Consider the following 13,087-nt stretch of genomic DNA (forward strand, 5'->3'; position numbering starts at 1 on the left):
AAAAGAGAGAAAAGCATTAAATTATTATGGGTACTGACTTAAAAACAGTAAACTAGGTATAGAAACTTAAAATCTGATAAAATATATTATTTTTATAGAAATTAATAAAAATGCCTAAAAATATTCAACAAAACCTATAACAAATGCTGCATTCAATGATAAAACACTGAAATCTTTGCCTCCAAGACTGGGAAGAAACAAATGTACTTATTCTGATCACCTCCATTCAACACTAGAGTTTTCAACAGATCAATAAGATGGAAAAAGTAAATGAAAGGCATACAGACAGAAAAAGTATAAAGATCAAAGAGGATAATAAAACTTTTATAATAGTAATTAATCTACAAACTATATGAAATAATAAATTCAACAAAGTATACCAACTAAACATACAAAAATGTCATATTTCTATATGCTGATTAACAACCAATTACAAATGTAATAAAATGAATCATTTACAATAGCAAAAAAATTAGCCATTTAGGAATAAATTTAACAAACGATAGTCAAAAATTAAAGGAGGCCTAATAGAAAGAGGCACCTTATTCCTAAATAGTAAAGACGCCAATTACTATAGATTCAGTGTAGTCCAATAAATATCCCAGCAGGATATGTAATTGACAAGATGCTCCTAAGAGCCCACAAGGACTAATAAATCCAATAATCTTGAAGAATATAGCTAATGAACATATTTGTGACAAAGATGACACTCTGGTACAATGGGGGAGAGGAAGGCCTTTTGAGAAAATGTGCTTAATTAACCTACTGACTCCTTCTTTCCTACTTGATGTTGAAAATATCAGTGTATCTGAAAAGGGAAACATGAAAAGCACTTTCTTTATGATTCCACTTATATAGATAAAAAAAATAGTCAAAACCAATACTGACAGAGACAAAATAAATGCTTTCTTTTGGCAAGAAATTAAACTCAGGGGCACTCTACCACTGGGCCACATCCCCAGCCCTATTTTGTATTTTATTAGAGAGGGTCTCACTGAGTTCCTTAGTGCCTAGCTTTTGGTGAGGCTGGTCCTCCCCTCTCAGCCTCCCGAGCTTCTGGGATTACAGGCATGTGCCACTGCATCCAGCTACCCACGACTACTATTATAACAGTAGTTGTGAGTATACTACTATTAATAGTAGTATGGCAAGTTAAGAACAATTAAATTATTGAAGTGTCAATGACAATTGACATTCATGACTTTTCCCCTAAGATAGGGTTGTTTCAGCAGAGGACATATTCTCTGCTTGCCCACATGAGCCTATTCTTTTAATGAGTTCAACTAGATCAAGATGTGCAATGGCAGCCTTTAAAAACTTATTTCTGTAATTCTGTAAGAGCATATTACTTCAAACCGTTTTACAAATAAACTTATACCCTTGGGAACTTTAACTCATGTGGATATTCTTTTCAACTCTCAAATGCACAAGTGCTTGGGTTTGTGATAGGAGTTAATTGGAAAGCCAAACCAGTTGGTGTATTAATGGTAATTTGAAGTGCTGATTTTAGTCAAACCTATCTGTCCCTTTACTAGACACCACACTCTTTTTAAGAATATTGCTATTTGACCTGTTCTTCCATTGTTTAAAATACAAAATGGCTTTAGGATAATTAGTGTTTTGGAGGAATAGAGTACCACATTAGAGTTCTTTCCCATTGAGTTATCATACATTTTTCAAACTAAAATATTAATTTGGCTTTCTTCTAAAAGTACAAATATTGCAAACACTGGAGCATTCTTTCTACAGATCTCTTATTTCCTATCCTTATTTTGGCAAACTAGCCTCTTCTCTGGTATGCTAAGTCTCACAGGAATTCTTAGTAGGCTCATTTTACTTATGTGGAAAACCTAAGTGTTGCTGCTTCTATTTCAGTGTGTCTCAAGGAAGTTTAAAGAACAGCATGGTATGGAATTTGCCTGGTTCTAGTCCCAGTTCAATCAACTGTGGTGGCCTAGACAATTCACCCTTAGTGTTATCCATGCTTCTAGCCTAGTTGCCTGGCACACAGAAGGTACTCAATAGTCTGCAAACACACAAGAATTAGAGTTGCGAAGACATCTTGCAACATTTTGTTATATTGAATTCAAAACACTACAGTGAAATGTTGTCCAAAATGAAATGTAATTTAAATAAGTCTACTCCTCTTCCACTGCTATTCTTGAGGCAGTCGAGAATAAAAGAAACCAGCATACTGGAAGGTGCTACTTAAAGCCAAGGGTAATGAGAATACAGTAACAGTGCACTTTCAGTCCAGTTTGTGAAACCAGAAGAAAAAGCCAACCAAATAAACATGGCCAAAGTGAACTAATGAACTAAAGCAGATACTGTTTTTTACTCACAACTTCCCATTCAGAACTATGAACTTTTGGAAAAAAGTTACCTCAGCTTCTCAAAAGATCTTTTTATATTAAATCAGGCATCTCTCAAAGGGTTATTTTCAAGGTCTTCAACTTAAATTGCAACAAAATTATGAAGTGAATGTGCAATGTGAAGTCATAGATGGAGGGGAAGGAGATTGTGGGGACAGTCATTTCTGGAGATCAAGCAAGAGAGAATTCAACTTGTCTGATGCAAGGTAAATCTGTGGATCCTCAGTGTTTAACATTCAAATGTATTTGAAATTGTATTTCAATCTAATGTAATGAAATTGTATTCATTTTTGTATTTGTCTTAATTTTTCTTCCATTATTTCTGGCTCACTTCTACTGGCTATGTCAAATAAGTAATTTCTTTTCAGAAATTTAAACTTTTAGCCAGGCATGGTGGTGCATACCTGTGATCCCAGCAGCTTAGGAGGCTGAAACAGGAGGATCAAAAGTTCAAAGCCAGCCTCAGCAATGGGTGAGGTACTAAGTAACTCAGTGAGATACTGTCTCTAAATAAAATACAAAAATAGGACTGGAGACGTGGCTCAGTGGTCGAATGCCCCTGAGTTCAATCCCTGGTACAAAAAAAAAAAAAAAAAAAAAAAAAACAACTCTTAAGGAGCTGGTTTGTGGCTCAGGGGTAGGGTGCTTGCCTGGAATGTGTGAGGCACTGGGTTCGATTCTCAGCACCACATATAAATTAAAAAAAAAAAAAAAAGATCCATCAATAACTAAAATGAACAAAATAAATATTTTTTTTAAATTTAAACTTAAAAAAAATCAAATAATGGAGAACACAAGACACATCAGAAATATGAACTCTCACTGTATGATAGGAAATAAGAAGAAAAGCTTGGTGTGAAATTCTGGAGTCTCAAATTAAAATATAAACAGAGAAAGCTCAGTGACCTTTTCTTAGGAGGCTCACATGAAGGAATGTCATGTTTCATTGATCAAACTTATTAACTTGCCATTTCAGGATGTTGGTATTAATGCCACATGACACTAAACAAATTACACTATGGTATGACATTTTATACAAATCACTCACCTCTAGTTTTTTCTTCAGATGTCACTTCAGTCTCTGGTTACTTAAGAGAAAAAAAATATTTGGGCTTTATTTTTTAAGGATGAGTCCAAGTTCTCACTGATGTAAAGATATTGGTTACTAAGCTGTGTGAGGAAATGGTTACATTAGTTTTAATTAAAAAAAAAAAAATAGCCTGGCGTAGTGGTACATGCTTGTAATCCCAGTGTATCAGGAGGCTGAAGTAGGAGGATTGCTGAGGCTGGTCAGCCTCAGCAATGGCCAGGTGATAAGCAACTCAGTGAGACCCTGCCTCTAAATAAAATGCAAAATAGGGCTGGGGATGTGGCTCAGTGATAGAGTGCCCCTGAGTTCAATTCCTAGTACCAAAAAAGAAAAAAAAAAAAATGTTCTATGGTCTAAAGTTTGAGAAATGGTACATTATAAACATGATTCTTTCCAGCAGAACTTCTTAGAACCTTTATTTGGCCAAGTGAGATTCTGCAAATGGGGAATAATAATTCATTTTGTTTCCCAAACATACTTGACCAAGGAAATTGGTTTTTCAGAGTATTTTTCAAGAGTAGTATTTTCTGAAATACGCTGAACAGTAATAGGACCAGAAACTTTGTATGTAAGTGAAAGAGCTTAACCAACCACAGCAATTTGTGTAAGCCAAAGGGAGAGGGCTAAGAGAATAAAGTTGGCACACTGTCAGCGGTAACCAGGCTGTATTCTGAGTCTCGCTCCAGGGGACTGGGCTAGGGTTTGTTCCTAGGAAGAAAAACCAGAGCATCAAAAGCTTCTAGATCCCATTTAATTAAAGCTTTTTCTGGGCACTAAAGAGTACCAGTGGGTAAAGGAAATATAGCCTCCCATCTCTTCACTTAACAAGCCTGGCTTTAAGTACAGTTCCAGTTCCACCATTCTTAAACATCTATTAACATCAATGATTGCCTAATAATTACAAAAGCTAATGGCCAAGAGTTTTCTACAGAAAGCACTGCTTATCTTTTATAGCTCTTCTGGCTCCTACAAAAGGATTTTTTTTTTTTTTTATCTTTTGTATCTTGACTTAATTGAAGAAACAGCTCTGAAAACACCATTTGAATGACTGAAAAATAAGAAAATAGCACACTTAAGGCACAAAGCCAAGAAAATCCAATAACAAATGATTTAAGGATGGGGCAGTACAGGATTCACAACTGTTAGACCTGATTAGTTCCACGTATCAGAAGCATGATGGAACCTAGTGACTATCCTTCTGGTCACACTATTCTGTGAGAATGTTAGTTTCAGCAGAGACTACCCTCAATGCTCTAATGGACTGACTGAGAAGTCTCTAACCAGAAGACCTGATCTTTGATGGATCCTTAAATGTCAATTGCATCACATGTCCCCTTCATCATCCTTTGTGCTCTCTGGATAAGGACATAGGTAGGTGGTCAAGTTAAAGGATTAGTTGACAACTTACTAACTACATTGTCACAAAGTTTTGGAGAAAAATGAGGAGAGAGACGTATTTGCTGAGTGCCTAGGAGCTGGATCTTTTCATAAACATTATTCTATAAAACAAACTAACAACCCCAAGCAGATTTCTTCCCTGTTTTTATTAAGAAAACTGGGGCTTACAGAGGTTATAAAGTTGTAAAATCTGCACAAGTTCAAATCAAAGGCCGATAAGCAAATTAGGTGAAATTTAAGCAAGGTCAGGGTGAGTCCAAAGTTTGCTTTTAATATTGTGCTATTTCTTGATCATAAAAACTTCATTTTTAATAGAGTCACAAATGATACACTTATGCAGTTTCTTTTAGTATTTAGCAAAACATCTCAACTTTTACCATCACACCAACTTCAAGAGCTCTGATAATGTTTATTTAGATCTACTCATTCATTTGCCCAAATCAATGGAGTTATTATTTCTCAGCTGCTGGTAATGAACTTTCTTAACTCAGCATTTTGTGGGGGAAAAAAAAGTCTCAGTACTTGAATTGCTTATTTCATGCTCAATCTCTTAGCATGCATCTTTTTGGTCTCTTTTTAAAAATAGAATTCCAAATCATGACATATTCAAATATGAAAAACAGGATGGAGAGCAATGGGAACACTAATCTGCAATAGTCAACGACTCTAGTACCTGTCTGTAGAATCTCATATTATATAGAAAACTCTTGAATTGGTAAAAGCCATCACTCTTATAGATTTGAAATATAAATAAAACACTGCCTTCGGAATATGGACTTAATTTTGTCCTCAGCCCCATTTGCCAGCCAGGTTAAGCCTCTCCATTCTGTTTCCTCATTGTTTTTAAAAAAGAATCTCTTAAATTCCTTTAAAAGTTCCATGATTTTCTGTAACTCTCTGGCCTTCCCAGTGAGTGAACAATTTAATCCTCCTATCCGCATCCAGTTTTTAATTCCTTTGACAAAAGGCTTACCCATCTTCTGCCTGCATTTGTTTTTTAAAGTGTGATAGAAAAATCAAGCAGCAAAGAAAAAAAGTATGGTCATCCAGTTAGACAAAGAGATTTTCTAAGTGACACTTGGAAAACAGTTTGAGAAATCTGCCTAGCAGTTTGTTTATTTTGGTTGCAGGTATCATAATTCATATCCTCTAAAGGGTAGAGAGAAAAAAATCAATCTTTTCCAGGAAAGACTGTAATACAGTAAAGCTTCTTTCTGTCTTGCTTAGGCTGATACCATATATTCACAAATGAAAATAATTCCGTGAGTGCTATTCCTCATACAGATGCCCACAACACCTGCTTTCAAATTCTTATATCAGAGAAATTATGTAACAGACTGGCTTGATCCTTACTCTGATAACAAATAGACCAGGGATTCCTAGTGCAGTTTCCTTCACATTTCACTCCTTTTCATTTCCCTTCACTTCCCCCTCCTCTCCTAACATTTACACAGTGTTCTAATGAAGTTAGACACACTGTAAGGTGAGAGTGTGAATCATATCCACCACGGCCTGGTAGAATTGAGCAAACACGGTCACTCAAAAAAACAACTGATATAATTTTCTGGGTTTAATTTCTTTATGAATTAACCATCCCTTTAAACTGCCAGGATGAGAGGTACAATTCTTATTCTTTCCTCAAATTCTCTAAGTAGATATGCTTTGGGGAAGTGCTCCTTCAGACAGCCTAGCAGACAATCAAAATGGGGTAAAGAGAATAAGTGCAATTTCCCCTACCCTATATAGATATATCCATCTCTTGTGCTCTGGCCACCCCATTTACAGTCCTTATAGGCAGAGGTCAGTAGTCAAAAAACACAATAATCTCATTATAGTGCTTCTCAAACCAGAAAATGCAAATAAATCAGCTGAGAACTTTGCTGAAATACTGGTTTAGATTTAATGGGTCTGGAGCAGAGGTCATATCTCTACATTTCTAATAAACTTCAAAGATAACCAAGGCTAGTGGTTTGCTAATCACACTAGAATAGGAAGGTCCTAATATCTCTACCCTCCCAAATATGATGCACTTCACACCTGAAGGTCTCCTTGTGGATTGTTATCCACAAAGAAAACTAAATGACACAAAACAGAACTCCACACTGGGAGTCTTCTACCCTGCACAAAGAGTGAAGTTAGCTGAATTGTTGCCCAGAGTCTGGGTCCTGCTTTCTGCCCAGAGTTTTCCTGTTTAGCTGAATGACAAATCCTGCTTTAACCTCACCAGCCTTACCTGATGCTACTCTGCCAGTAACCCAAACACTACCAGACTACAGGACCTGTTGTAACCTTTGAGTTTCTGATTCACCAAGTCTGAGGTGGACTCTAAGAATAAACAACAAACCTAGGTGATTCTGACACATTCTGAGATTCTTGGGAAGGAAACCTCTTTGATAAACTACAGAAATCTTTTTTCTATGGCTCTTAGTGGAATGTCTTTACAGAAAAAACAAAAGGTAAATCAAAGATGATGGAACTTAAATATCCCACAGTATTCATGACAGAAGAAACCATTTCCTCTCTAATTGGAACATTTGTTCAAGGGAACTTATAGTTAATTCTAGTGTATTTTGTCCTTTTCTCTAGAGTTTGTTAAAAATGTGAAGTATGTCTTATGTATTCTAGAGGAAATCATATTAGGATAGATACATTATAGATACACTCAGTGATCAAATATCAAAGGAATAGTTATTTGCCTTTCTGTTTAAGTAAATTAAACTGAACTGTTTATATACATATAATTTAAAAATACATATAGGACAACCAGTTAACAAAAATAAAGACTGCACATTAGTTAGTGCCATTGAAACAGCAGAAGCAAATGTAAAATACCAAAAGTAACTTTACTTAGACTTTATGACTGAATGTCCTCCCTAAAAAGGACTACAATTTGGCTAGTTGGTCTTTGTTGGGGCAGATGTGGCATCCTGAGGGGTGGTTGCCTTTACTGGTGTAGTTACAGCTCCTGGCACAGAAGCAGTAACCGTTTCTGGCCTGGAATTGGCTCCTGTCTGACTGGCAGTGGTCTCAGTCTGATTGGGGGTGGAATCAGGCCGAGAGGCCAGGGTCTCTTGACTACAGCTGACATCAGGTGGACTTGGTATGTCATCAGCTTGAATGAGCATGGCCTCTTCTTCTGCTTCCAATTCTGTTTCTTGACTTTGACCTTCTTCGCCTTCTTCCACCATCGCAGGTGGTAGCTGTAAGAAAGTCTAATAAAAAAAAAAAAAAAAAATGACAACCCCAATGAGTTGAAAGGAAAAAACAAAACAACAACAAAACCTCACTGTGGTACAAAGCCACGTTCTCATATTAATATCATCTTCCCAGTAGATACTGTTTATGCTAGAATTCTCCAAAATACTGCTGGCCATTTTATATTATGAATGTAACTCCTGTGATAACAATGCCTGAGGTCTGCTAATAAAGGCATATGATGTCATATACTAAGGATCAAAGTATATACTAAATTCTCAAGAGAGGAAAACAACATGAACAGCTATTTGATTTTTAAGCAAAGAAATATGCTGTAAAGCTTCTTAGAAAAATAGCTGATTAGGACTGACTGCCACACCAACTCAAGAAAGGACCAACTTCAGTGAAGAACTCTTGAGAGAGGTAGAGAGGATCCTAGCCAAGAAACAAGGCCAGGGGGATGGGGGAGGGGCATGGAGGGCACAAGACATTGGTCTCATTCAACTAGAAAACTGGAGCAGCTATAAATGCTTAGCCTTCTGCACATCACAGCAGTCTGTAGCTAAAACATAGCCTCTCTTCCTCTGTTTACCTTGTTGGGAATTATGAAATAGCAAAAAAGCTAAAAAAAAAAACCTGTAAGGTTTATATGCTGAAAATTATAAACACTATGAGAGCATCCAAAGAAGATTTAAGTAAATGGAGAGATATACATCATATTATGGAAAGGAAGACTAATATTTTAAGATGTTAATCTCCCCACATTGATCCTAAACAATTTTACTCTTCAAAACATACTATTTAAAAATTGCAGCATGCGGGTGTGACAGTGCATGCCTGTAATTCCAGGGACTCTAGAAGCTGAGGCAGGAGGATCACAAGTTCAAGGTCAGCCTCAGCAACTTAGCAAGGCCCTAAGTAACTTAGGGAAACCCTATCTCAAAATTAAAAAATGATAAAAGCTGGGGATGTGGCTCAATGATTAAGTGCCCTGGATTTAATAAAAAATAAATAAAAATATTGCAGCCTGCTTTTTTGGCAAAATCAACCAGATGACTTTAAATTTGAAAAGCAAAGAAGCTAGAATATTTAAAATAGTTTTGAAAAAGAACAAAACTAAAGTATTCATGTTGATTAATTTCAAGATTTACTATAAAGTTACCATAATAAAGGTAATATAATGCCCAAGAGGACAGACATACGAAACAATACAGTAGAACGGAGAGTCCAAAAATAAGAGTCACAATATGGTCAACTGCTTTTTATGACTACTAATCTGATATGCAATTCAACAGAGGAAAAAAATAGTCTATTTAGGAAATAATGCTGAAACATCATGCAAATGAATAACATTCATCATTACCTGGAATCATAACAAAAAAGTCTCAAAATATATCATACTTGTAAGTGTCAAACCTAAAACTATACAACTGCTAGAAGAAAATCTTTGTAACTTTGGTTACAAAATTTTTAGGACATGCATGAATTATAGGAGAATAATTCTATATATTGAACATCAAAATTTAGAAGTGAGTATTTACTTAAAAAAAGAAAGAACAAATTACAGAGTAAGAGGAAATTTGTGTGTGTGTGTGTGTGTGTGTGTGTATGTGTGTGTGTGTGTAATTCTGGGGATTGAACCCAGGAACACTCTACCAGTGAGCTACATTCCCAGCCCCCCCACCCCCCCGCCTTTTTAAAAATTTTTTTATTCTAATTTGTTATATATGACAGCAGAATGAATTACAATTCATATTTCACATATAGATCACAATTTTTCATATCTCTGGTTGTACACAAGTATATTCATGCCATTCGTGTCTTCATACATGTACTTAGGGTAATAATGTCCAACTCATTTCACCATCTTTCCCACTCCCATGCTCCTCCCTGCTCCTCCCTCCCCTTTGCTCTATCTAGAGTTTGTCTAATCCTTCCGTGCTCTCCACCCCAACCCCATTATGAATCAGCCTCCTTATATCAGAAAAAACATTTGCCATTTGGGTTTTTTGGGGTTGGCTAACTTCACTTAGCATTATATTCTCCAATTCCATCCATTTACCTACAAATGCCATAATTTTATTCTTTTTTAATGCTGAATAGTATTCCATTATGTGTGTGTGTGTGTGTGTGTGTGTATACACACATTTTCTTTATCTATTCATAAACTGAAGGGCATCTAGGTTGGTTCCACAGTTTAGCTATTGTGAATTATGCTGCTATAAACATGGATGTGTCTGTATCCCTGTATTATGCTATTTTTAAGCCCTTTGGGTATAGACCAAGGAGTGGGATAGCTGTACATTCCCAGCCCTTTTCCTATTTTATTTTGAGATAAGATCTCACTAAGTTGCCTAGTGTGGCCTCCACCTTGCCATCCTCCTGCGTCAGCTTCCTGAGTCTGATATTAGAGGCATATGCCACAGCAGCTGGCTAGGAGAAAAATATTTGTAAAACACATATCTAATAAAGGACTTGCCACCAAATACATAAACACCTGTCCAATAAATACACTAAAACATACAACCTACTAAAAAAAATGAGCCAGAGACCTGAACAGACATATCCCTAAAGACATACAGATGGCAAATCACTACATAAAAAGACACTCAAATTAGGATAATAAAAATTTAAAAATACACTGAAATCACTACATACCTACACATCAGAATTGCTAAAATAAAAAAGACCTACTCCATCAAGTATAGGTGAAGATATTGAGTTCCTAGACTCTCATAAAGCTGGAGAGAGTATAAAGTGGTACTGTTTTTCATTCTGAAAAACAGAGCTGTGGTTTCTGAGAAAGTTAGACATATTTAACATATTATCCAGCAACTCCACTTCTAGATATTTACCAAGACAAAGTGCAAGGACTTGTACAAGAATGTTTGTAGCAGCTTCATTTGTTAAAGTCCAAACTAAACCACCCAAATGCCTATAATAAGTGAATGGGCAAACTGCACTAAACACACACAATGGAATGGACTATTGATATATATAACATGAATGCAAATGAAATACAAAACAATTATGATGAGTAACAAGTAGTCAAAAAAACAAAGAAGAAAAATATATACTGTATGATTGCATTTATATAAATGCCTGAAAATGGAGACTAATGGCAGAAAGCAGATCCTTGGTGGCCTACAGAAGGTGTAAAGGGCACTGATGAAGGATAACAAGGAGGGATTAAAGTCGCACAAGAAGACTTTGGGAGGATAATGGATGTTCATTATCTTGACTGTGATGATGGCTTGACAGGTGTGTGTATGTGTGTGTGTGTGTGTGTGTGTGTATGTCACAATATTTAGAATTGTACATTTTAAACACATGTACCTTATTGTATGCCAAATGTTATGTACTTAAACATGTTTTTAAAACATGAATGCTACATGAATAACAACAATCTACTTTAGTTGGTTCCTCACAAGGAATTTAAAGATTCATTTAACAAAAGAGACGAATTCTTTCTATAACAAGGAAAATAAGAATCAATTTTAAGAGAACTCACCTGATGATAATGATGTGTGGTTTGTATCAAATGCATATACATATTGTAAACAAAATTTGCCATCTGGGGCATATTTTTTATTATCTGTACTTCATGAGATGGTCTTTCTCCATTCTAGAAGAAGGCAAAAAGAAAGTTAAGTTTCTAGTGAAAAACCCTAGAGACTAAGATATCAATAGAAGGCTGTTTCTGTATCTTATTAGTAAGCAATGTTGGATTTGGAGGATTTAAGCATAGTTTAAAAAAAAAATAAGTAAAATACAAGTGTAGAGTCCAATAAGTAATGATTCCATTTAAATCTAAAAAAGCTACAAACTAGGAAAGTTAAGAGTCACTAGTTTTTAAATACAATTTTGAGCTGGTAAATGTAATATGGGTTTTAGAAGAATTAACAAGAGAAAATAGTTTGAATAGGGAAATAAATCAACATGGTCTAAAGTAGCACTTATTTTTTTTCATATTTTATTTTTTAGTTGTAGTTGGAAACAATGCCTTTATTTTATTTATTTATTTATTTTTGTGGTGCTGAGGATCAAACCCAGGGTCTCACACGTGCTAGCCAAGCGCTCTACTGCTGAGCCAAAACCCCAGTCCCTAATGTAGCACTTCTTGGTGGTATGTATGCTCCAAAGGTGTTCATAAAATAATTCAGAAAGAAAATATTAAAATTATTCTTCCTATTTATGTTTTTCTAAAATAGAAGAAGTTAACACATTATTATTAGTCATGGTGGTAAATATTCAAATGTACTTTTGCACACTTTGTAACATCTATCAGAGTCCTCTTAGGGAGTCTGTTAAATTGCAGATGTCTGGGCTCAAGCTCCCTGGGATTTAGATTCAATAGATATGGGTTAGAATTAGGTGATTCTTATAGAGTAGTGTCTCATAACAATCTGAGAAATATAACTGTAGCAGTGTAAAACAGTAAAGCAAATGAAGACAATACAAAATTTATATTTCTTTCTAAATGGCCCTAGAATAAAGATTAAAAAATTCCTATTAATAAAATGCTTATAAAGTTTTACACTTTCTTGTGATAGGGACCAATTCAGAAAATAATAAAGGCAAAAAATATATATGAAGAAAAAGGAGGTCTGATTCTACTTCGTGTACAACCAGAGATATGAAAAATTGTGCTCTATATGTATAAGATGAATTGTAATTCATTCTGTCATATATAACAAATTTAAATTTAAAAAATTAATAAAGAAAAAGGATTGTATCTTAAAATGAACAATTGTCTAATAATTGGTTTATAAATAACCGAGAAGAACAGAGATAAGGGATTGTGTCCACAACACAAAGGCTAGCACTTAGGGTTTTATGTGATACCACCCCATCAAACCTCTCCACTACTCTTTCTTCCTATATATACATAGCAGCATTTTAGTTAAAGAAAAATACTTGATATTATTATAAAAATACAAAATTTCTTTTTCTCCTTCCTCTTCTTCTTCTTTTTTTTTTTTTTGGAAGAGAGAAGAGGGTAAGAAGTATACCATGAACATTTAAAACAATT

General features: G+C 35.2%; 1 protein-coding gene and 1 long non-coding RNA gene across 2 annotated transcripts in view; one reads left to right on the forward strand and one right to left on the reverse strand.

The window, feature by feature from the left end:
• LOC139704716 (uncharacterized) overlaps positions 1–13,087 on the forward strand; it is a 193,953-nt gene that overhangs the window by 92,068 nt on the left and 88,798 nt on the right. The window lies entirely within an intron of this gene.
• Aqr (aquarius intron-binding spliceosomal factor) overlaps positions 4,988–13,087 on the reverse strand; it is a 110,371-nt gene continuing 102,271 nt past the window's right edge. Inside the window, exons 34-35 of the mRNA XM_027925733.2 lie at positions 11,567–11,680; positions 4,988–8,072 (exon numbers count right to left, since the gene is read on the reverse strand). Of these exons, the coding sequence (XP_027781534.1) occupies positions 7,755–8,072; positions 11,567–11,680 (432 nt within the window). The 3' untranslated portion in view covers positions 4,988–7,754. The remainder of the gene's footprint in view (positions 8,073–11,566; positions 11,681–13,087) is intronic.

This window comes from Marmota flaviventris, chromosome 2, assembly GCF_047511675.1.
Source record: "Marmota flaviventris isolate mMarFla1 chromosome 2, mMarFla1.hap1, whole genome shotgun sequence".
NCBI classification, from domain to species: Eukaryota; Metazoa; Chordata; class Mammalia; order Rodentia; family Sciuridae; genus Marmota; species Marmota flaviventris.